General features: G+C 36.1%; 1 protein-coding gene across 2 annotated transcripts in view; it reads right to left on the minus strand.

Moving 5' to 3' along the window:
- The window catches only part of LOC106874431 (serine incorporator 5), a 56023-nt gene that overhangs the window by 27141 nt on the left and 5691 nt on the right, over positions 1 to 23191 (minus strand). The window contains exons 2-5 of one of the 2 annotated variants that reach the window (XM_014922162.3): positions 8213 to 8380; positions 5481 to 5659; positions 1503 to 1579; positions 271 to 364 (exon numbers count right to left, since the gene is read on the minus strand). In XM_014922162.3, coding sequence (XP_014777648.1) covers positions 271 to 364; positions 1503 to 1579; positions 5481 to 5659; positions 8213 to 8380 — 518 coding nt within the window. The remainder of the gene's footprint in view (positions 1 to 270; positions 365 to 1502; positions 1580 to 5480; positions 5660 to 8212; positions 8381 to 23191) is intronic. The other variant, XM_089356483.1, reaches the window with a different exon arrangement.

Below are 23191 nucleotides of genomic sequence, written 5' to 3' on the forward strand. Positions count from 1 at the left end.
CATACACACATGCAAGTTTACTCTTTTACTTGTTTCAGTCATTTGACTGCGGCCATACTGAAGCACCGCCTTTAGTCGAGCAAATCGACCCCAGGACTTATTCTTTGGAAGCCTAGTACTTATTCTATCGGTCACTTTTGCCGAACCGCTAAGTTACGGGGACGTAAACACACCAGCATCGGTTGTCAAGCAGAAATGTAATCACACACAGAATAATAATGCAAAAATAATAAATAAATAAATAAATAAAAACAGCTGCTTGTAACTTACCATTTTATATTCCAGGCATATGTAAAATCTACCAAGAATATAAGTTGAATCAAAATAAACAAGAATCCACCAGCAATGCCAACATACATCCAGTCTGAAAGATAAATATGAGATTATACGTTGGTATGCGTATATGTGGATGTATATATATATCATCATCATGTCAACGTATACTTTTCTGTGTATGCACGCAGGGCCAGATTAAGACCCATAGAGGCCCTAAGCACTAAAAACATTTTGGTGCCCTCAAATATATGTAAATGGTTCAAAATGTAAACAAAAATAATTCAAAATGTAAGCAATAAACCATAAAAAACTAATGTGCGTTTTATTAGTGGTGTTGAGCTCAAACTTTTATTTTGTATTGCTTGGAAAAGAATGACCTTTGCCCCATTGATCTGACCTAGAAAGGTTATGTAGAGAGTGATATTTTCATTGGTGATTCCATAACTCAATGGATTACATGGGCTTTATCATCATTATATATGAAAATATAAACACAAGTGAAGCATACTTTAAGAAATAAATATGCATCGCATATCATTGTATCAGCCAAACTATCAGATGTTATACACTGCTGGCCACAATGCACTTTCAATTCTTTCTTGATTGCACCCTTATTTTCCTTCTTGGCCCAAATCATTTAACTAAGTTGTCATTCCATCATTATGGAGGTCTTCAGCATGGCCTTTTCCAATCTTTTGGATACCACTTGGAAACTGCATGGGTCCACCTGTTGTCTGTGTGTCTTGCAATATGCCTGGCCTATTCCTTTATGCTTATACATGCATGTGTGGGGCCATGTGGAAACTTTTATATGCATCTTTGAGCAATGTCAAATATATTAATTAATACTTCAAATATCATCCATAAACATTTCCAGTCCCAACTCATAGGAATGCCATACACCGACCATCACTTCTGATTTCAGATATATCCATTCAAAATTTCACTAACCTTAACTGCAGAAAGTAGTTTTATAATACCAGTCTATCTTTTGTTGAGGAATGTCATACTTGAAACTAATTTTCATTGAGATATATCAAGTTTAGTGAGATAATGTGACTTGTAGAAAATACCAGTTCTATTTTTGGTCGATATTTAACATTATTACGGGAAAAACCATGAAATTTAATTTTTCAGTGAAAAAGTTAATATCTGTGCCACAAACCAGGTTTTAAAATAACTATTAGAAATAAGAGATAAAAAAAGGATATTTATAGTCAACTCACACAAATTAAACTCCTTTGGCAGCATAAAGGCTGTAGCACAGAAGAGACAAAGAATCACAAATTTGAAGAACCAGAACCTGTAAAGTAAAATTGGAATATTGCACAGTTATCTTATTTTTTGGTGTGCAAGCCAATATAGTATATAGCATAAACATTCAGTGTAAACATTCAGATATTGTTATTATCTTTCCAAATCCTGCTGCATTTCACATAGAATTTTTGATCCTCCAAAGTTGTCTTGATATATGTCAACCTAACACTTTTGGCTGTAAATTTTGGTTTGGAAAATTTGATTTGTATGCTAGAAAGTACAGTATTGCATTTTTGTTAAAATGTCCTAAAAACACAATAAAAAGAATTATCAGGGATACACCATTTAACATGCTAGATCAGTGGCTCTCAACTGAGTTGCATGCAAGCGAAGCAATAAACAGGAGATCCACAGTTGCATTTTAAGGGTTTTCTTTAGATATATTTAGTGCAAGAAACAGCTAGGTTTCTTCCTCTAATACAATTCTATATCTAAGAGATGAGGAATTATGTACATTATTTATATTTGCCGGATATTTGTCCTCATCTTGTTTGTTGTTAACACGTTTCAGCTGATATACCCTCCAGCCTTCATCAGGTGTCTTAGGAAATTTTGAACCTGGGTTCTCATTCCTAAGGTATTTTATGAATGTTATTATTATCATTATTATTATATTATTATTGTAAAAAATAAAAAGTTTTGAATGGTACAACAATGCACTATAATACAAAAAATGGATTATATACCTGTTGCAATTTAGTTATATATAGTCCGATAGATATCGGACTATAGATAACTAAATCGCAACAAGTATATAGTCCATTTTTTGTATTATAGTGCATTGTTGTACCATTCAAAACTTTTTATTCTTTACAAACAAAACACAATGCTTCAAGCGAACTACAATACTTTCCTATATTATTATTATTATTACTATTATTATTATTATTATTATTATTATTATTATTATTATTATTATTATTTAGGTCATTTCTTGGAATTGAACTCGGAATCTTAGGGTTAGTAGCCTGCCAAGCAATGACCTGAATAATAATAATATAACAATAATAATAACATCGTAAAATACCTTAGTAATGAGAACCCAAGTTCAAATTTCCCCAAGACAGCTGATGAAGGGTGGAGGGTATATCAGCCAAAACATGTTAACAAACAAACAAGATGAGGACAAATATCCATCAAATATAAATAATGTTCTTTCTCTAACATTTTACATAGTTTAACATGTTTCTGACTACTGAAACATGTTCTCTCAGAGATTACTATTGCAGATTATACAAGTGAACATGTGAAAATGGGAATTTTGAAAGAAGTATCTATAAAACTTGTTTTTAAACAAGAATAAAATAGTAATCAAAGGGGTTCAGGGATAAAAAATGGTTGAAAAACACTGTGCCAGATAATATTCATAATAATTGTATGTGATATGTTTGCTGTCACCAAATGTAAGTAGAAGTTACATGTAGAAAATCGAAAAGGCTGCATTTGGAGAAAAGTTGCAAAAGGCTGACTGTTGCATAGTTGTTAAATATCAAGATACTTCAAATAAACTGACAGAAGATGATTGATACTTATCATAGCTTTTATTTAAACATTATGAGGTTTATCAGAACTGTGACAAGTTGTAAATAGACTACAAATATTAGTCCATTAATAGAGAATTTATGATTGTTGTTGTAGAAGGCTTACAACTAAGTCATGTGGAGGAAAAAGAGAAACAAATGTTAACTCTCTGAAAGTTGCTGATGGAAAGAGAATTACTGATGGAGACTCTTAAAGAGAGAGTAAGAGAGACGTTATTTCCCTTACAATTGCTAGGTAAAGAAAGTATAAGAGATAATCCAGTGTCTCACTCACTTGGCCCCTTTTCATTTCTGCACTGAACTACAAATTAATGGAATGATAGGCTGTGTTATGTTTCATCTAGAAACACTTTCATATATAAATTCAGTGCAACTGTATTTAACCCAGTAAATGTAAGCTAAGTGCCAAATTGTTTTCCAGCTAATCATGTCACTTTGATTTGACCGACTAGGATTAATATCCTCCAATTGAAATTGCAATAAGAGGTCTCAATGAGCTGGTACTTAAATGTAAGTTTTAATATATATGACATGACATCAAGATATGAAGTAGAATTAGGCATATAATCTGACACCTAATTCTGGCTCAGAAAACATAGAATTAAGTACACAATCAAAAATATACAAGATGTTTGAGCTGCTAGTTCAATACATTATCCATTTTGGCAGCGGCAGCCACCTTTGTTTAATGTCCGCTTTCCATGCTGGCATGGGTTGGATGGTTCGAGTGAGGGCTGGCAAGCCAGAGGGCTGCACCAGGTTCCAATCCGATCTGGCAAAGTTTCTACAGCTGGATGCCCTTCCTAACGCCATCCACTCCAAGAGTGTAGTGGGTACCTTTTATGTGCCACCGGAATGAGGACCAGTCAGGCGGTACTGGCATCGACCATGCTTGAATGGTGCTTTTTACATGCCACCGGCTCAGGAGCCAGTCAGGCGGTACTGTCATCGGCCATGACAACGACTTCTGTGTATATTAATATTGACAATATAGTAAGGATACAAACCAGTTGTACAGTATTTTGCCAATAAACTTTATGTCAATGACATGAGCTAATCCTACCACATTTAGGAGTCTAAGCCAATGTGGAAGCTTCTATGATATCACCTGATTTGCCAGAAATAGAAGCTAAATTTACTTCAAATCACACCCCACCATTTTAAGTACATTAAATTACAACAAATGATTGTTTAGTCATGGCTGGAAAATCTTTTGTCATAGATCAACTTGATCAGAGTTCACCAGGGATAAGCAACAATATTCATTTACCAAGCAAATAAAATTCTTCAGTGTATAACAGAATATGGAATCTAACCACAAACACATAGCAATGATATGACTTACTGGGCACAGTCATGACTGTGTTTAAGACCAATATCTTATGAATAGAATTTAAAAAACTGAAAACTGTGGAAGCTTCAATGCTGGTGTCACATGACTGGCACTTGTGCAGGTGGCACATAAAAAGCACCCTTCGAACATTGAGTGATAAGCTGTACTTGAGAAGACCTGTCAAGCCAAGTAAAACCATAGTCATGGCCAATGCCAGTTCCGCATAACTGGCACCTGCGCTGATGGGACATAAAAAACATCCTTTGAACTTTGGGCCTCATGGAGGCAGTGAGAAGTGATCGAGACCTTTGGCAATATACTGTTCTTGAGAAGACTTATCAAGCCAAATGAGATTGCAGCCATGGCCGATGCCAATGTTTTGTAGTTGGCACCTCTGCTGGTGGCATGTAAAAAGCACCCACAACACTCTTAGAGTGGTTGGTATTAGGAAGGGCATCCAGCTGTAGAAACCATGTCAAATCAGACTGAAACCTCATGCAGCTCCCCAACTTACCAGTTTTCAGTCAAGCAGACCAACCCATGCCAGCATGGAAAACAAACATCAAACGATGATGATTATATATACACACACACACACACACACACATATATATATACATTATGTGTGTGTGTGTGTGTGTGTGTGTGTGTGTGTGTGTGTTTCTTAGCTGACAGATTTTTTAGACAATTGTCTACTCCCATATTTTTTACCTCTTCCTTCTTTCCTATTACCGACCATTTTATTTCCTCACATATGTTTATCTCACATCAACTCCACAATATCATTGTAAAACTTAACTGTTATCTCATCAAAATCTCATATCTATAAGGTAATGCATGATTAATTCAAAACAATGTGAAAAAATAAGCATTACTTTTGCAAGAATAATGTGAATGCTAAAGGGTTACGAGAAGCTACCAGTCTTTGAGTGTTTTTGATTGGCTAACATTATAATTTATCTACTGAAATATCTCTTTAAAAAAAAGTGTAATGCAACAGAGAAGATATTTACCCATTCTGAATTGATGCTCTGAATCCGTTTGAATTGGATACATGAAAGGTGAAGATGAAAAGCAAGAAATGGAAGGCTGATAAACCAAAACAAATTCGATAGACAGCTTTGAAACCAGTCAACTGGTGGCAGTCCACACCGAGGCTTAAATAAGAGCAGGTTTCATTAAACCAAGGGACCTGTGAAATAAACAAGGATTTTCATTATCATCATTGAACTACTATATGCATCACTAACATCAGTTACTGGCCTTCAACAAAATTCAAGCGCAATTTACAGAGTACTGTTCACGCATCTGGGATGGTATGGCTACTGTTGCTACGTACACATGTCTACATTTCATTCAAATGAAGTATAGAAGAAAATAAGCAATCTTCATCTCCACAGATTGATTGGTGGCAACTGGCCAGTGAGGGCAACTGGTGCAGGTGGTAACATACTGTTATGCTGGATTAGAAGCCATGATGCAGAGAAAACATCTGGAATGATGTTTTACAGCCTGAATACACCTCAAATTAGATAAATAAGCAAGGTCTTGAGATAACCTTCAGCCATTTTAGCAATCCCCTGCATTTTCATACAAGTCCAGCTGTCTTGCCTTTATCTTACCACTGGATATGTTGTGTGAGAATGCAGCTCTTTCTAACAATAAAAAAACCATTGTACTAGTCAAGCACTTTCCTAGGTCTTGTAAGATTTGATGAGCAAGCTATCAGAATAATCAGAAGAGCTTTGGACAAAATGCCTTGCAGTTATTCAGTGGCATCTCTGTACATTGTGAACTAGAATCCTACTGAAGCTGACTTTCTTTTTTATTCTTTCAGAGGGTTTGATAAAATAAGAACCAGTTAAATACATTCAAATGCTCTCACTTCACAGATGTATGGTCTCATGGCTTCAATTAGAAATCAATGTTAACATTTATAATTATATATGTGTACACACACACACACACACACACATTATCAATAAAGATTTGCTTGGTTTTTGATATTGATTGTTTTGTGTTTATTTATATTCATCTTCATTCACTTATGAACTTATTCATTTTGCAAACCACTTCAGCAAAGGGCATCTTCTGTTTAGTGGAGAAAATGGCATTAATGAAAGGAAAATTACAAACTAAAATATAGAAGACATTGAGGACAAATACGAAGATGATATTTAGAATGTCAAAAGATATAAAAACTGCTGATCAAGTAAAGTATTGAATGTTTAAAGTACTGGACTCCTGACCTAAGTTCAAACTTTGTTATAGGCATTAGGTCATGTCTTTTGGCTGCAGTACATTCACTTGACTCGTTTAAGTCTAATGGATACAAAATGTAATGCTTTTTATCAGGTTTGTTAATGCTCTAGGTATTTCTGGCTGATGATGCATAACAATCTAGAAACACATGCATCCCATAATCCAATAATTATTATTAATAGTCCAATGTTTTTTTCATGCATGTTGTCTAAGACGAGACATTTCTCTTGAGGCCATTTCCACAGTGAAAGATCTTTCCATATCCAAGTATGCCCAAATGTGTTGAATATTATTGTAAAAACATATACATAAAAATAAATGTAATTTTGTGCTTTGCTTTGAGGGTACACCAAGAGTTGTTCCTTGTTACTTTCTCAGGGTCTATGAAGAACAAGAAAGGGGCATTGAGTGCAGCTCTGTAAGCTAAATGAAAAATTCTCATCAGTTATACAATACTTCAACTGCATAGAAGAGGACTGAAGGGTTCCTATTAACAATTATTGATTGTAATCTCAAAGTATTTTCTGGTTCAAAGAAAAAAAGAAAAGAAATGAAAAAGTAAGTTTTCCATACTACTTTGTTTTATATTTAGCTTTTTTTTTTTCAGCAAGGACATTACATCATCATCATCAATCATCACTGTTTTAATGTCCATTTTTCTATGCTTGCAAAACTTGGATGAAGTTTAATAAGGCTGATTTCTACAGCTGCATGCCCTTCCTGTCACCAACCCTTACCTGTTGCCAAGCAAGGTGATATTTTCCTAAGGCCAGACATGTTTTCACAGAATATTGGAAACAGATGACATTCATTCATAACAACCATGTGATGTTAAGACAAGGAAACACACACACACATGCAACAGGCTTCCACAATTTCCATCAACCAAATCCACTCACAAGACTGATTGACCTGAGGCTATAGTAGAAGACATTTGCTCAAAGTGCCATGCAGTGGGACTAAACCTGAAACCATGTGGTTGCGAAGTAAACTTCTTAACCACACAGCCACATCTGCACCTATACATATAATTGTAAAATCCTTGTGTGATGAACAATTTGTTTGTGTCAATGTCTAAATCTATAGGCATGCAAAAACTACACTAACATAAAAAAGTAGGTGTAAGAAAAAAAATCAGTAAACAAACATTGCAAGTATTAATAATTGAAGGAAAGAGTTAGTATAAGGAGTTGGAAATCAGTGTAATGAATAAAAATGTTAGTATAATGAGTAGGACTAATTAGATAACATATGGAAATGTTACTTTAACTGTTTAGCATTTAAACCGGCTATATCTGGCCAAAATGTTACACCTACTTTATGTTCAAACTGGACAGATCCAGCCTCTCACACCTACCCTACAATGTCATTCTAAAAGTAAACAGTCACATCATTGATATCTCAAGGCAACAAGATAATCTAGGATTAATTCAAAGCAGTACATTTCACAGAGAAACCTGAATGCTAAACAGTTAATACTTACTTTTTTCACAACCTCATCTTGAATTTGAGGGAAGAGCATTAAACAGGCAATAAGGATTATAAAAAAGAAAAACAAGGTATACATAATACGGGTACTGGTTGATTCATTGATGGGGTGGCAGCAGCGACAGCAAAACCCACAGGAAGATGTTCCAAAGCAACAAGAAAGCTGGAAATGGAAACAAAAAAAATGAATGACACAAACCACAAAGTTAAATACTTTATGCTAATGACATCATTGTCAAAATTCTAAGGTCAGATTTTCTATTGCCTGAAGCCCTTCACGTCATCAACCCTTACCAATTTCTAAGCCAGGCGATACCCCCCCCCCACCACCACCACCATGACTAGACATGTTTGTATGGAATATTGGAAATGAAAGACACTCCTTGTTTGACCGTGACACTTGCAACTATCATACAATGTCAGGACAAGGCGACACACAAGCATGTGTACACACTCTCTTACTGTCTCTCTCTCTCTCTCTCTCTCTCTCACACACACACACACAACTTTGGCTGTTTGGGAAGCAAACATTTTAACCACACAGTCACATCTACTCTTGTGTATATTACAATATATATATCTACATGTATCAAGTACTTTCTTGCGTGGACACCAAGGCCATACAATAACATAGTAAAACAATTACTGAGTTTGATACATTTTAATAAGATACAATGTAAATAAAAACTAATACAGTCTCTGCTCTATACCAGTTGATATATTTACACATTTTTCTTTTGATTATTGGCAATATTTTATTAAAGGTTAATTGTGTGTCTGAGCAGCAAGTTCAAGTTGTTATGATAGGTAATCTTTTTTTTAAATAACATGAAGTGCCTTAAAGCAAACTTCAAGTCATCATTGTCGTCATCATCGTTTAATGTCCTCCTTCCATGCTGACATGGGTTGGACGGTTTGACAGGAGCCAGCCAGGCAGAAGCCTGCACCATACTTCTGTGTCTGTTTTGGCACGGTTTTTATGGTTGGATGCTCTTCCTAATACCAACCGCCCCACAGAGTGGGCTGAGTGCTTTTCATGTGGCACCATCACAGGCAAGATCAGTTTTGGCATGGTTTTTACAGCTGGATGCCCTTCCAAATGCCAACCACTTTACAGTGTGGACTGGATGCTTTTTACATGGCACCAGAACCGGTAGGGCCACTAAGTAACTTTGCAAGACAAGGAGTCTTTGAGAGGGGAGGGAGCACTGGAGGAAGTGATCTTGTGTCAGATGATAAATGGTTAGAGTGTGACAGAGAGACAGAAACAGGTGTCTTGCTGTAGAAGAGGTACATGGTTAAAGTGTGCCTAAAAATGAAAAGATTTAAAACTGAACATGACGATAAGGTGAGGTTAGGGCTGCAGGAGCAGGGGTAAAAGGTAATCGTAGTACATGATTAGCAGTAGTTTGGGTCATTGGGGGAGTGGGTTGAAAAAATGTAATGTGTGGGTAGAGAACACACAATGTAGTACTTCCTAACCTCAGTTTCACTGAGGAGGGCAAGGCTTTTCAGGAACCTCACATCACTAGACATCTTAGTCTATAATCATCTCTTCTATGATGTTCAACATCTTGAGACTGGCCCTCACTACTTCATTCCACATCTTCATGGGTTTCCCTCTTCCACAAGTTTTATTTCATTTAAGTGATCAACACTTCTTTATAGACCTATCTTCATCCATATGCATCACAAGACTAAATGATTGCAGTCTTCTCTTTTGCATGCTAAACCTGATTCCTCTTATGCCTAACATCTGTCTCTGCACGTTTGCACTTCATTGTACATGCAGAGTCATACTAGCTTCAATTCTCTCCAGTCTTTACACATCCTCTGCATTCAGGGCTTATGTCTCACTACCATATAACATATTTGTTCATACACAAACACAATGCAATCTGCCTTCCACTGCATGAGAGAGAGACCTTTTAATACCGAGAGAAAGAATAGCTCTCTGAACTTTCTCTATCCCATTGTTATTTTAGTAATCATACTTTCAAACCATTCTTCTCCATTGGTCACCTAGGTAACAGAAATTATCTCCATCCTCTAGAGAGCCTCCTGGGTGTTTGAGAAAATCTAATTCCCATGTGTTCTATAAGTTTATTATTCTTGCACATCTACAATGGCAAATGGTTTTATATCATGATTTTTTTTTCACAACAACTACTACACTCAGAGCATGTAAAAGCAAGCAATCTATAACGAAAGTTACATTTATGGCAACAGTAGCAGAATCTAGATAGGAAAATATTTTGAAATTGCCAAATGGAATTCAAAAAATCTTCCAAAAGGAACTCCCATAACTGAAGTCACTGAAACATAATAAAGAGGATGATTATAAAAATGTTGAATGAGGATGCTAGGTTGTGGCAATATGAGAAAAATTTCCAGCAAATTTAAAAGCATACTATATTTCATTCAACAAGATAATACCAAACCTAATATGATGTATACAGAACCAAATTTAATCCTAGAGGTGTCAAAGAAGAATGGAATCTATAGTTAAAATGTACTAAATCATGAATTTTTAATTCTGTTCTTTTACAGGTTTGTATAGCAACATGAAATACAAATGAACTGATTGAAGGAGTAAAAAAACAACAAACAAACCAATTTCAATACAAAACCACTAACATAATACACCAATAATATCAATAATGCTTTCTACTATAGGCATAAGTAGGGAGGGGGCTAGTCAACTACACTGACCCAAGTGGTCAACTGGTTCTCATTTTATCAAACCCTAAAGGATGAAAGGTAAAATCGACCTCGAAAGAATCTGAACTCAGTACGTGAAGATGGGTGAAATACTAAATATTTTGACTGGCATGCTAACAATTCTACCAGCTCACTGCCTTGATAATATCAATAATATAATTAGTGTTTTCTTAACATTGCAAGCCTGTATGGTGTATGACACACTGCCAAATGGAAATAATTCCAATAGAATTAGGAGCATGAATAAAGAAAGACATTGAAATGAAAATTTACAAGCAAATAGCATTAAATATAACACAGATACAAAATGCCAAAACTTACTTAAATGTAAAATATTTGAGTGCTTCTCAAAATTAATGGTTCTAAACACCGAGTTTATTTTTTGCTTTGTTTATATTTACAAATGTAGGCACAGGCATGGTTATGTGGTTAAAAAGCTCACTTTGCAACCATATGGATTTGGGTTCAGTCCCACTGTGCAGTGCCTTGGGCAAATATGTTGCACTACAGCCTTGGGCCAACCAATGCCTTGTGAATGAATTTGGTAGACAGAAACTGTGTGGAAGCCTGTCATGTATATGTGAGTGCACCAGTGTGTTTGTATTTGATCCTCACTACCACCACTTGTTCTTGAGCAAGACACTTTATTTCACTCAGTTGTAGAAATGAGTTGCAACATTACTGGTGCCAAGCTGTATTGACATTTGCCTTTCCTTTAGATAGCATTGGTAGTGTGGAGGGGGGAGGGGGGAGGCTAGTATGCATGGGTGACTGTTGGTCTTCCATAAACAACCTTCCCTGAACTTGTGCCTCAGAAGGTAACTTTCTAGGTGCAATCTTACGGTTATTCATAACCGAAGGGGTCTTTACCCTTTTACCCTTTACCACCACTTGATATCTAGTGTTGGTTTCTTTATGTCCCCATAACTTAGCAGTTCAGAAAAAGAGACCAACAAAACAAAGTACCAGACTTAAAAGTAAGTACTGGGTTCAACTGGGTTCAACTAAACACTTCAAAACTGTGCTCTAGTATGGCCACAGTCCAATGAGTGAAACAAGTAAAAGATAAAAGATACATATAATTAGTTCAGTACAAATATCATACATTAAATGAAACAATTATTATGGGACAAAGAAAGAATTGTATCAATGAACTTTATATGCACATGTTTTCATTCCAGAAATTTAAATCGATTATATTACAGCATTGCAGAATGTGTGCAGCTTGTGTGACAAAAATATTTATTTCAGTATCCAATTTCAGCTCAACATTGCTGTATAGTAGGCAGCTTGTTTCTGAATCACATGGTTCCAGGTTCAGTCCAACTGTTTCGCACTTTAGGCAAGTGTCTTCTACTATTAATCCCAGGCTGAACAAAGCTTTGTTAGAGGATTTGGCAGATGGAAATTGAAAGAACCAGAAGAGAGTCCATTAAAATCCATTTCTATGATCATTTCAAGAGATGTGTGAGGCAGCATCTTTTGAAATGACCATAGAGATGGATTTGAATGAACTTTTTTCTGGTTACCACTTTAACCTTTAGTTATATTTATATTTATATTATTTTAGTTTCATTGCCTTAAATTTTTAGTTGCTTTTCTTATGCATTAATTTAATCCATATACTTTTCTTCATTCAACTTCACTCATAATACCCTTTTAGGTTTTATCACCGTTTATCCGTATATATGTGTATATTTCATTCTCTTGGGTTTTACCATTGGGTGCCCTGATGTTTTAACATATATATTTATATTCGATTTATGATAATATGGGAATGTTATAAAGTTGTTTTGACCAATTAGAGCATTTATTCATTATACCATTTAATTTATTCTTTTCTTGTCTCATATGTATGTATGTATATATATATGTATATATATATGTATATATATATATATATATATATATATATATATATATATATATATATATGTATATGCATATATATATACATGTATATGCATATATATATACATGTATATGTATATATATATATATATACATGCATGTATATATACATATATACATGCATGTATATATACATATATACATGCATGTATATATACATATATACATGCATGTATATATACATACATGTATGTATATATATATATATATATATACACATGTACATGTATATATATATATATATATATACACATGTACATGTATATATATATATATATATATATATATATATATATATATATATATATATATATATATATGTGTGTGTGTGTGTGTGTGTGTGTGTGTATGCATATATATATATATATATATATACACACACACATCTGTGTATGTCTTTGTGTATATGACATGTGTTGGTTTGTTTACATTCCCATCACTTAGGAGTTTAGCAAAAAAAAACTGATAGAATAAGTGCCAGGTTTAAAAAAGTAAGTACTGTGGTTGGTTGTTTTGACAGAATCCTTCAAGACAATGCCCCAGCATGGCTGCAGTCCAAAGACTGAAACAAGTAAAAGTTGAACGATAACAGTTGAGTGACAACTAAAGAAGTGATCAATCAACCAGGAGAACAATTGATGTTATTTAACAAGTGATAAAGCACAAGTTCAATCAATGATGTTCTTTGTTCTGGTTATCCAATATCAGTCAAGACACAAGATGATGCTTAGCAAGTCAACCAAGATTACGAATAACATTCTCAAGCATTTCTTATATACCACTCCTCTAAAGTTACATCACATTACTCTGATACCTTTTCTAACAGCAAAAGAGGAATTTTGACAATGAGCTCAATTCTGTGAGGAGAGATGTTAGTGTCTTCCATAATATTTCTCTTATCAATCATGTAATTTGATCAGACCCATGTGATCAAATTTCATATGAATGGAATTATCATACTCACCAGACTTCTTGCCTACTGACTACCACTTTTTCAAGCATCTTGACAACTTTCTGCGTGAGAAATGCTTCAAAAACCAAGACGATGCCAAACGCCTTCAACGACTTCATCGCCAGAAGAACGCAGGATTTTTACGCTACTGGCATAAATAAACTTGTTTCGCGTTGCCAAATCTGTGTTGATTCTGATGGTGTTTATTTCGATTTATAAAGTTTTGTTGGAGCCGAGATATGTGCATCTGAATTTAAAGGTTAAAAACTGCAAGAACTTTCTTGACAACCTAATACATTGTCAATCATGCCAATGTCTACAAGAATGGTTGGTTCCTCTGTTGGGTTCATGTTCAGAAGGATCTCTTTAACATCATGCATTCTCCACATTTAATAATGTTTCATAGTAGCACTTCTCTATCTGTTTCACTTCAGAATCATTAAGAGCAAGAGTTTCATTATCCACTTATATACACTTCTCTCCCACGTCTAGATTTCTTCTGCAATATTGAAGAACTTCATGCCTCTGGTCCTCACACTTTAGAACATTAGCAAACCTCTTACTTTCTGCTTCTCTCCTTGCTAAATATACTCGTCAGCTAACTTCTCTTTGAGCAATCTGCTATAATTATCTGTTGCCTCTATTCTTCCAACCTTTCCAAGCCTGTCTGTCTCACTGTTCATCACCATATCATCCTGTCTCAATGGAACCTTGCACCAGCCAGATTTGAAATGTAACCCTCAGTAGGTAGCCTTTTAGGGAACTTCTAGTTGTTCTCTATGCTATACATCTTTATCTCCTTTTCCTTTCATCAAATGCTTCAATTAATACTTCTCTTAAATTTCTGACAGTTCAATAACACTTTAAGCTACCATTTTCAAACTGGTTTGAACCTTTGAGCCCTTCTAGCTCTAAGTCTGAAGTGACTAATCGCTAACTTATGTTAGTTTGTACATTCTTTATCAGGGAAAGACTATGAATTCACAACTATGTGTCTATTTCCGTTTCTGGTGAGGATGTAGTCAATCTCGTTTGTGTACCTGTCAGATTGATAGGTGATCAGGTGACTAGCTGGGTTCCTGAATTAGTGGAATAGATGATGAAGTCATTTGTATCAGTCTTGTTCCCCTCTTCATTTCTAGAGCCAGAGCCATAGTCTTTGTGTACATCATGGAATCCATCAGACTGCTGCACAACATGTCCATTGAAGTCACCAGTTATGAAGATTACATCATTGTCATTCGTTATTGAAGTAACCTGCAAAAAGGTTTTGTAAAATCAGTTCTTCTGTTCATCTGTCATATTTTCCAAGACTATTCCGCAAAGACTATTCAGTCCACTCTACTGAGTGTTTGATGTTAGGAAGGGCATCCAGCTGTAAAAGCCAATCCAGAACAGACACTGAAGACTGGTGCAGTCTTCTGCCTAGCCAGCTCCTGTCAAACCCATGTCAGCATGGAAAGAGGATGTTAAGTGATGATGATGATTCTAAGCTTAACTATCTTACCACACACTCTGGCTACCATGATCACCTTATCTACCCATTTTGCAGTCATCACTATGGCCTAACTAAAAGAATTTCTTCTTTTGTTCCTTGCCTGTGAGCAGTCTGGCTGAGACTCCCTGTCATCTTGCTTCCAGCACCACTAAATCTACATTTCATTGTTTCTGCATTGACTGTGGACGCTCAAAAATTGTAGACTTGATAGCAAGAACGAGTGGGTAGCTTACACGGTAGATTTTAGTACCTGAAGAGAAGGTTTGTGCTTGTGTTTGCCTGAATGCAAAGGAATTTTGCATATGTCCAATTATGCAAGTATTACCTACAACTCGATGAATTATTTCTTTCAGATCCTTAAACCATCAGGGCCAAGAATGTTTTGGTGGTGCGTGTATGTATATACGTATATACTGTGTGTGTACGTGTATGTATATGTACATGTGTGTGCGTGTATGTATATATATATGTGTGTGTGTGCGCGCACGCTTGCATGTAAATGAGTGCATATATGAATATATATTTGAAGATGTGACTTCACAGAATAGTTAAATTAATTTTCATTGTTTCCTCCCAACAAATAGATGTGTGTGTGTGTGTGTGATGAGAGTATGTAGCGATACACGCACCGAACAACCTCTTCACAAACACACGCGCACGGAGAAACAGTAAGTTAGCAAACAGCACATTAAAGTTTATGAGTGATAACTAGATACAGATACAAGGTTATTATAATGTAAACAAAGCAGCTAAGCTAGCTTGGCTGTAATCCATTTACATCATTCTATGTCATACAACACACCGACATCGATAAACAAGTTGGTAAAAATAAAATACTAGAATTCCAAACAACTTCTAACGATACTTTTGAATGTCAGTGGGGAGACAACGAGAGAAAGATATGTGCAGCATAGCTGAACAGGTCATACAATATTCATATTAACGATGACAATAGTGATGATGATGATGATGACAGCAATGTTACCGGTGGCAGCAATTGCAACAATATTAGATTCGAGTAGGAGGTTAGAGTGTGAGTGACGATGTTATTTAGCCCCAGGTCAGCCAAATCGCCTAGACTTTTTATCAAAATGCGTTCTAGTCCGAAACAATATGATCTTTTATTCAAACAGAGTGTATCTAGGACTACATTATCGATTAACCTTGTTGTTGTTTAGCCTCAGGTCAGCTCTGGTCGAGCAGACCAATGATCAAAAGTTTCCCATGCGTGACTATCTCAACATCTTTTCAGACATATTGTTTCTATGACTGCATTGTCCAATATCTCCTTCCTTCTTTAAGACGGTAGGTCTTAATTTGAAAGAGATTTCGTTGCTGTCTCTAGTAGGCTGAGCGCCTGTAGTTGATATTGCGTGCTTACGGTGGTAGTTGTAAGGTTGGTCGTAGTCACGCTATCGCTAACGAGAGAAATACCAGTAACAGAAAATGTGATTGTTGTTTCGAGCGAACCTATGATAAAAGGCACTTCAGCCACGACCATCTCGTTTTGGGTACGCGAATGGTATCTATGACAACATTGGATAAGGTGGTCTTTTTAAAACAGTAAGCGATTTGAGATTTGGGCTATTATTTCTAGCAGTCAGAGTGACCAGGAAGAGGATCCCACGTTGGCTAATAGTAGTAGTTGTTGCAAGCAGTAATAATAGTGATTGTGATATCTTAATTGAACAGTCGTTAGTTACTTTTACTTGTTTCAGTCACGTAAAAAGCAGCCAATCTGGTGCCACATAAAACTACTCAGTACACTCTATAAAGTGGTTCGTGTTAAGAAGAGCATCAAGCTGTAGAAACCATGCCAAAACATAGAGCCCGAGCAGCTCTTCAGCTGGCCAGTCCCTGTCAAGCCGTCCAACCCATGCCAGCATGGAAAACGGACGTTAAATGAAGATAACGATGAAGATGATGTCAATGTCCAAACACACCTGGAGTGGTATAAGTCACCACCAGGTTTTCTGTCTATTGAAAAATTATGCTACAGTCATATCAAATCAGATCAACGCTGTTTGGTTGATAACCTGGAAAGATAGGTGAGAATGAAATTGTAGGTTAGCCCCAGGTCAGTCCTGATCAAGTGACTTATGAGTAATTCACTTTGATTTGTTACCACCTAATGCAACGATCAATGCTGAAGTCTACTGTCAGCAATTAGAGCGTTTAAACCAAGCTTTGAAGCAAAAACACCCGTTTTAGTGAACTGAAAAGGAGTGATGTTTCATCAGGACAATGCGCGACCCCACACTGCAAAGATCACATCACAGAAGATCGAAGAGCTTTGTTGGAAAAAAATTCCTCATCCACCTTAGTCTCCCGACCTTGCTCCTTCAGACTACCATTTGTTTCATAGTTTGCAGAATCATTTGGGGGACATATCTTTTGCAAGCCAGGAGGAGGTCGAAACTGACATTTCAGAGTTCTTCACTTTAAAACCAAAAGAGTTTTAAATTGATGAGATTAAAAAGCTTGTAAATAGATGGAAGGAAGTCATAGATAATCAGGGAAAGTACATTGATGATTAAATTTCAATTAAATATAACATTTGATCACTTGTTTTCTTTATTCAAAATTCGGACAGAACCTGATAGATAGATGGAGTAAAATTATATTGCTTATGTAATAAACTAATAATGACTCAACAGGAAAACCAATTTTATTGTCGACCACAATTAGTTAAGGTGCTGTGCATATTTCCTTCTTTTAAAAGATTATGTATGAGATGGAAATAGTCTGAAGTTTCAAAATTCTTGTAAACCAAATCACAGAGGATCTTAACATGTACTCAGTAGCAATGGTTTTTCAAAGAAAGGCTTGAAACTAACACTGTGTTTACTGAGAATGTTAAAAACAAATCTTTTTTTCCAAGTTCTTCATTAAAATTTATTGCTAGCAAACATCCTGTTTCAAATGTACAGGTATCTTGTTTATATTGGGGCTAAAAAACTTGCAGTAAACTGGTCATCATTCAGGACATTACTGGTGTTTCATACCTATTCACACAGTTGATTTAGTTTACAGAAACCAACCATCTAAACATTAGTCTGCTCAAATTACAATTTGGGAAGGTCTTTTAAGAGCCTATAAATGCCTATAAATATTTATGAATCCAGATTAAAAAATAGTTTCTTCCCTAGAGCAGTTTGAAACTAAACACAACCCTCTTCTATTTATAGCGGGGTTATATATCCAATGGGGTGCTGAAAAATTCCTGGCTTTGGGTAAAAGAAAATACAGGAGGAACAGTCAATTATGATTTTATGCAACATATTCCCCTCTCAGATTCACACACTGTGTTGTTTCTTAAAATTTTGAGAAATAAGTTGGTTAAAGATGTTGTTTTTCTGCTATAAAGATGATAGAATTAAAGCAAAATTTTAAAAATATCACAATCCAAGAAGATAAAGTACTTAGATAGTCACTTGACTTACTAAAAATAGCAGCTAAATCTCCCTGAAGTATGAATAAAAGTACATATTGTATGACATAGTCCCTTTATACAGTCTGAAAAAAAAAAACAGACAAGAATCTAACTAAACAAAATTCCCAAATATTAAAGGAATTTTCATAAAAGTTGAAACCAAAAATTGGAAGCTGTATACAAAAAAAAAAAAAAAATTCCTTGAAAGATATCTGATAAGAAATAGTTCTACAGAGATAAGGGTTTAAAAAGTCCTGTAAAAGAACTAGGAAGGTTGAGCCTTTAACGATACCCTTAAAGCCAGGAACTTTTCAGCACTCCTTTGTATATATAGAAATATGCTGTGCGTGAGAAGACCTGGCAAGACAAGTGAGACCATAACCCATGGGCTTTACGAGGGGTGTAGACAGCCCACTTATGCGTACCTTTCCTTCTTTGGATAGAAAACCCTGCTTGTGAAGACCTGTTGAGGCAAGTGAAATCGAAATTGAACCAAATTCGACGACTGGCACCCATGCCAACCTTCCTTCATTGGACACTAAACTCTACTTGCGAAGACCTGTTGGGGCAAGTGAAATAGAAATTGAACCAAATTTGATGACTGGCACCTGTGCCAGCGGAGCGCTAACAGCACCATCTGAGCAGGATTACTGCCAGAGCAGCTGTCTAGCTTCCATGCTGGTGGCACGTAAAAAGCACCATTTGAGTGTGATCATTACCAACATCACCTTACTGGCACTTGTGCCGGTGGCATGTGAACAAAACATTTGAGCAAGGTCGTTGCCAGTACCGCGGGACTGACTCCTGTGCAGGTGACATGTAAAAAAAACACCATTTGAGCGTGGCCGTTGCCAGTACTGCCCGACTGGCCCTCGTGCCGGTGGCACATAAAAGCACCCACTACACTCTCAGAGTGGTTGGCGTTAGGAAGGGCATCCCGCTGTAGAAACTCTGCCAGATCAGATTGGAGCCTGGTGCAGCCATCTGGTTTGCCAGTCCTCAGTCAAATCGTCCAACCCATGCCAGCATGGAAAGCGGATGTTAAACGATGATGATAATGATGATGATACATTACATTTTTTAAAAACTCTTTATATTACTTCAATAAAGAAGCTGTTTTCTAAATAAGCCTGCATGATGTAACATCCATTTAAAACTACTAAGCAGTGTGAAAAGTCAGGAGACAGTAACACACACACATACACACATGCAAGCAGACACATATGTGTGTGTGTGTGTGCATGTGCACACATACGATGGGTTTCTTTGAGTTGTCTTCAAACAAATCCACTTACAAGGCTTTGGCAGGCCTTGGAATATACAAAAAAACACTTAGCCAAGGAGCCATGTAGTAGAACTGAACCTGAAACCATGTGCTTGGGAATACACAGCCACATCTACACTAATTGCAGAATGTTTATTAGATGGTCTCCTTCTTTGCTTGAAGTCTGCCAATTTTGCAAGATTACTTCTTAAACATTTAGTAACATATCAAACTGAGGCATTAATTATGGATACAAATGTAATTTATAGAGATGTTATAGATTTTGGAACGGTTGTCCACAGTTTGCTTTTGCATTGATTTTAGATACAGAGTTTACATTCTCTTGTCTTCATAGATGACCTCTACAACAGTTAAATTATTTCTGGTTTCTGTCCCAAATAGGTGCAGGAGTGGCTGTGTGGTAAGTAGCTTGCTTACCAACCACATGGTTCCAGGTTCATTCCCACTGTGTGGCACCTTGGGCAAGTGTCTTCTACTATAGCCTCGGGCCGACCAAAGCCTTTTGAGTGGATTTGCTAGACGGAAACTGAAAGAAGCCCGTCGTATATATGTATGTGTATATATATATATATATATATATATATATATATATATATATATGTGTGTGTGTGTGTGTGTATATATTTGGGTGTCTGTGTTTGTCCCCCCAGCATCGCTTGACAACCAATGGTGGGGTGTTTACGTCTCCGTAACTTAGCAGTTCGGCAAAGGGGACCGATAGAATAAGTACTAGGCTTCCAAAGAATAAGTCCTGGGGTCGATTTGCTCAACTAAAGGCGGTGCTCCTGCATGGCCGCAGTCAAATGACTGAAACAAGTAAAAGAGTAAAGAGTAAATAATAATATCAGGGCTGCTGGATTTGTATTGGGTTTTGAATGGAATGACCTACTAATATTCTTTCTGCTGGAATTTACAACTGTACGTACAGTGTGTCTGGGTGTGGGGTGGTGGTGGTAATCTTCTTATGGAAATTGCATCAATTCACCATGCCACTACTTGTTAATTGTTTTTTAAGCTGTCCTTTTCCTTCTGTTTCTTTAATTTAGACACAATACATTTTCATTATGTTTGTACACATTGTTATACAAGCTGTTGATGTATCTCTATACAATATGTAATAGAAATAAGGGTAGAGTATAGACATAGTTTATAAGGAAAGAGTATAAAGAATCTTTATATGCTCAGAGTATAGATTATAAGGGAAGTGGATAAACAAATTAGCTGAGTCAAGTATATTGCTGATACATACTTTATTAATACTTCAGAAGGATAAAAGACAAAACCAGCTGTGGCCAGATTAGAACTTAGAAACTACAAATTACAATATGGCACAGGCATGGCTGTGTGGTAAAAAGTATGCTTCCCAGCCACATGGTTCTAGATTCAGTTTCACTGCATAGCACCTTGGGCAAGTGTCTTTTACTATAGCCTCAATCCGACCAAAGCCATGTGAATGGATTTGGTAGACAGAAACTGAAAGAATCCTGTTGTATGTGTGTGTGTCTTTGTGTTTGTTTCTCACTACTGCTTGACAAGTGGTGCTGGTATGTTTACATCCCCATCACTTAGCAGTTCAGCAAAAGAGACCAATAAAATAAGTATCAGGCTTAAAAAAAAATATGAATTAGGATTGATTCATTTGACTAAAAATTCTTCAAGGCGATGCCCCAGCATGGCCCTGGTTTAATCACTGAAACAAGTAAAGGATAAAAGTAAAGATGTCAACATTAGAAATTTTCAAAACCAGGAAACAATTGTATCGATGTTATTTCTCTGGGACCTACCCCCACTTGGCAAAATGAACACACTCTCTACATTTCTAAATCAACATTGGGTCTAATCTGCAGGTTAATGTTTACTTGAAGGATCTGAACTCTCAGCATAAGATATGAATAAATATTGCAAGGAACTTCATTCACCAGTCTAGCAATTCTGCCATTCCTGATGATAATACGGTCACAAATTTAAGGGGTTGGGGTACAATTGATTAAATGAATAAAATTAAATGTCTGGTCATTTGGTCAATCCTACAAGGATGTGATACAAAGTCATCCTCAGCGGGATTTGAACTCAGGATATAACTTTTTACAGCGTGACATTTTGTTCCTCTGTTTTTAGTAATAATGTCAATGCCTTTTCACATTAGTACAAAGCCAAAGGATTTTAATTGAATAGTAACTAGTATTTATGCCTGAAGAATTAAAAGCAAAGTTGGATCCTGTGGGATTTCAATGTAACAGGCAAGGGTAGGGGGCAAAACTAAATACTGATAGGCATTTGTTCTGATGCTCTGCCAGCCATGCCTACCACTCCACTGTCCTAATAATAATGATAATAATAATAATAATAATAATAATAATAATGATAATTCTTTTTACTACAGGCACAAGGCTTGAAATTTTGAGGGTAAAGGACTAGTTGATTACATCAAACACAGTACTCAACCGGTACTTATTTTATCAACCCTGGAAGGATGGAAGGCAAAGTCAACCTCAACAGAATTTGAACTCAGAATGTAAAACCAGAAGAAATGCCACCAGGCATTTTACCCATCATGGTAATAGTTCTGCCAGCTAGACACAAGACCTGAAATTTAGGGGAGAGTGTTAGTCAATTACATTGGTCACAGTGCTTGACTGGTACTTATTTTATTGACCCCAAAAGAATGAAAGGCAAAGTAAATCTTAACAAGATTTGAACACTGAAAACAAAGAGCTGCAGCAAATTCTCCAGGGTATTTGGTTCAACACCACCTTCAATAATAATGATGGCTAGCATGGAAAACAAACGTTAAACAATGATGATGATGAATTCTATACTTTTTAATATGGTTGCAGGGGCACAAACTTAAGAGGAGCGAAGGTTACAATCAATGATATTGCCCCTAAAATTTAATTGGTATTTATCTTAGGACCTCACCAGAATTCACAATCATCATAATTACCATTCATGGCCATCACCATCATCATTTAACATCCAATGTTCTATACCTGCATTGAAGTTTGTTGAGACAGATTCTTTATAGCTAGATACACTTTCTGCAAAGTTATATTTTCTCATATGTTTTTCATAGAAGATCAGAAATGAACCACCTTGCTTATTTGACAATGATGCTCATTTGCAACCATCACATGATGTCAAAACAAGGGCACACACACACACACATACACACAT

The sequence above is a fragment of the Octopus bimaculoides genome, chromosome 8, assembly GCF_046866305.1.
Source record: "Octopus bimaculoides isolate indiv1 chromosome 8, ASM4686630v1, whole genome shotgun sequence".
NCBI lineage: Eukaryota > Metazoa > Mollusca > Cephalopoda > Octopoda > Octopodidae > Octopus > Octopus bimaculoides.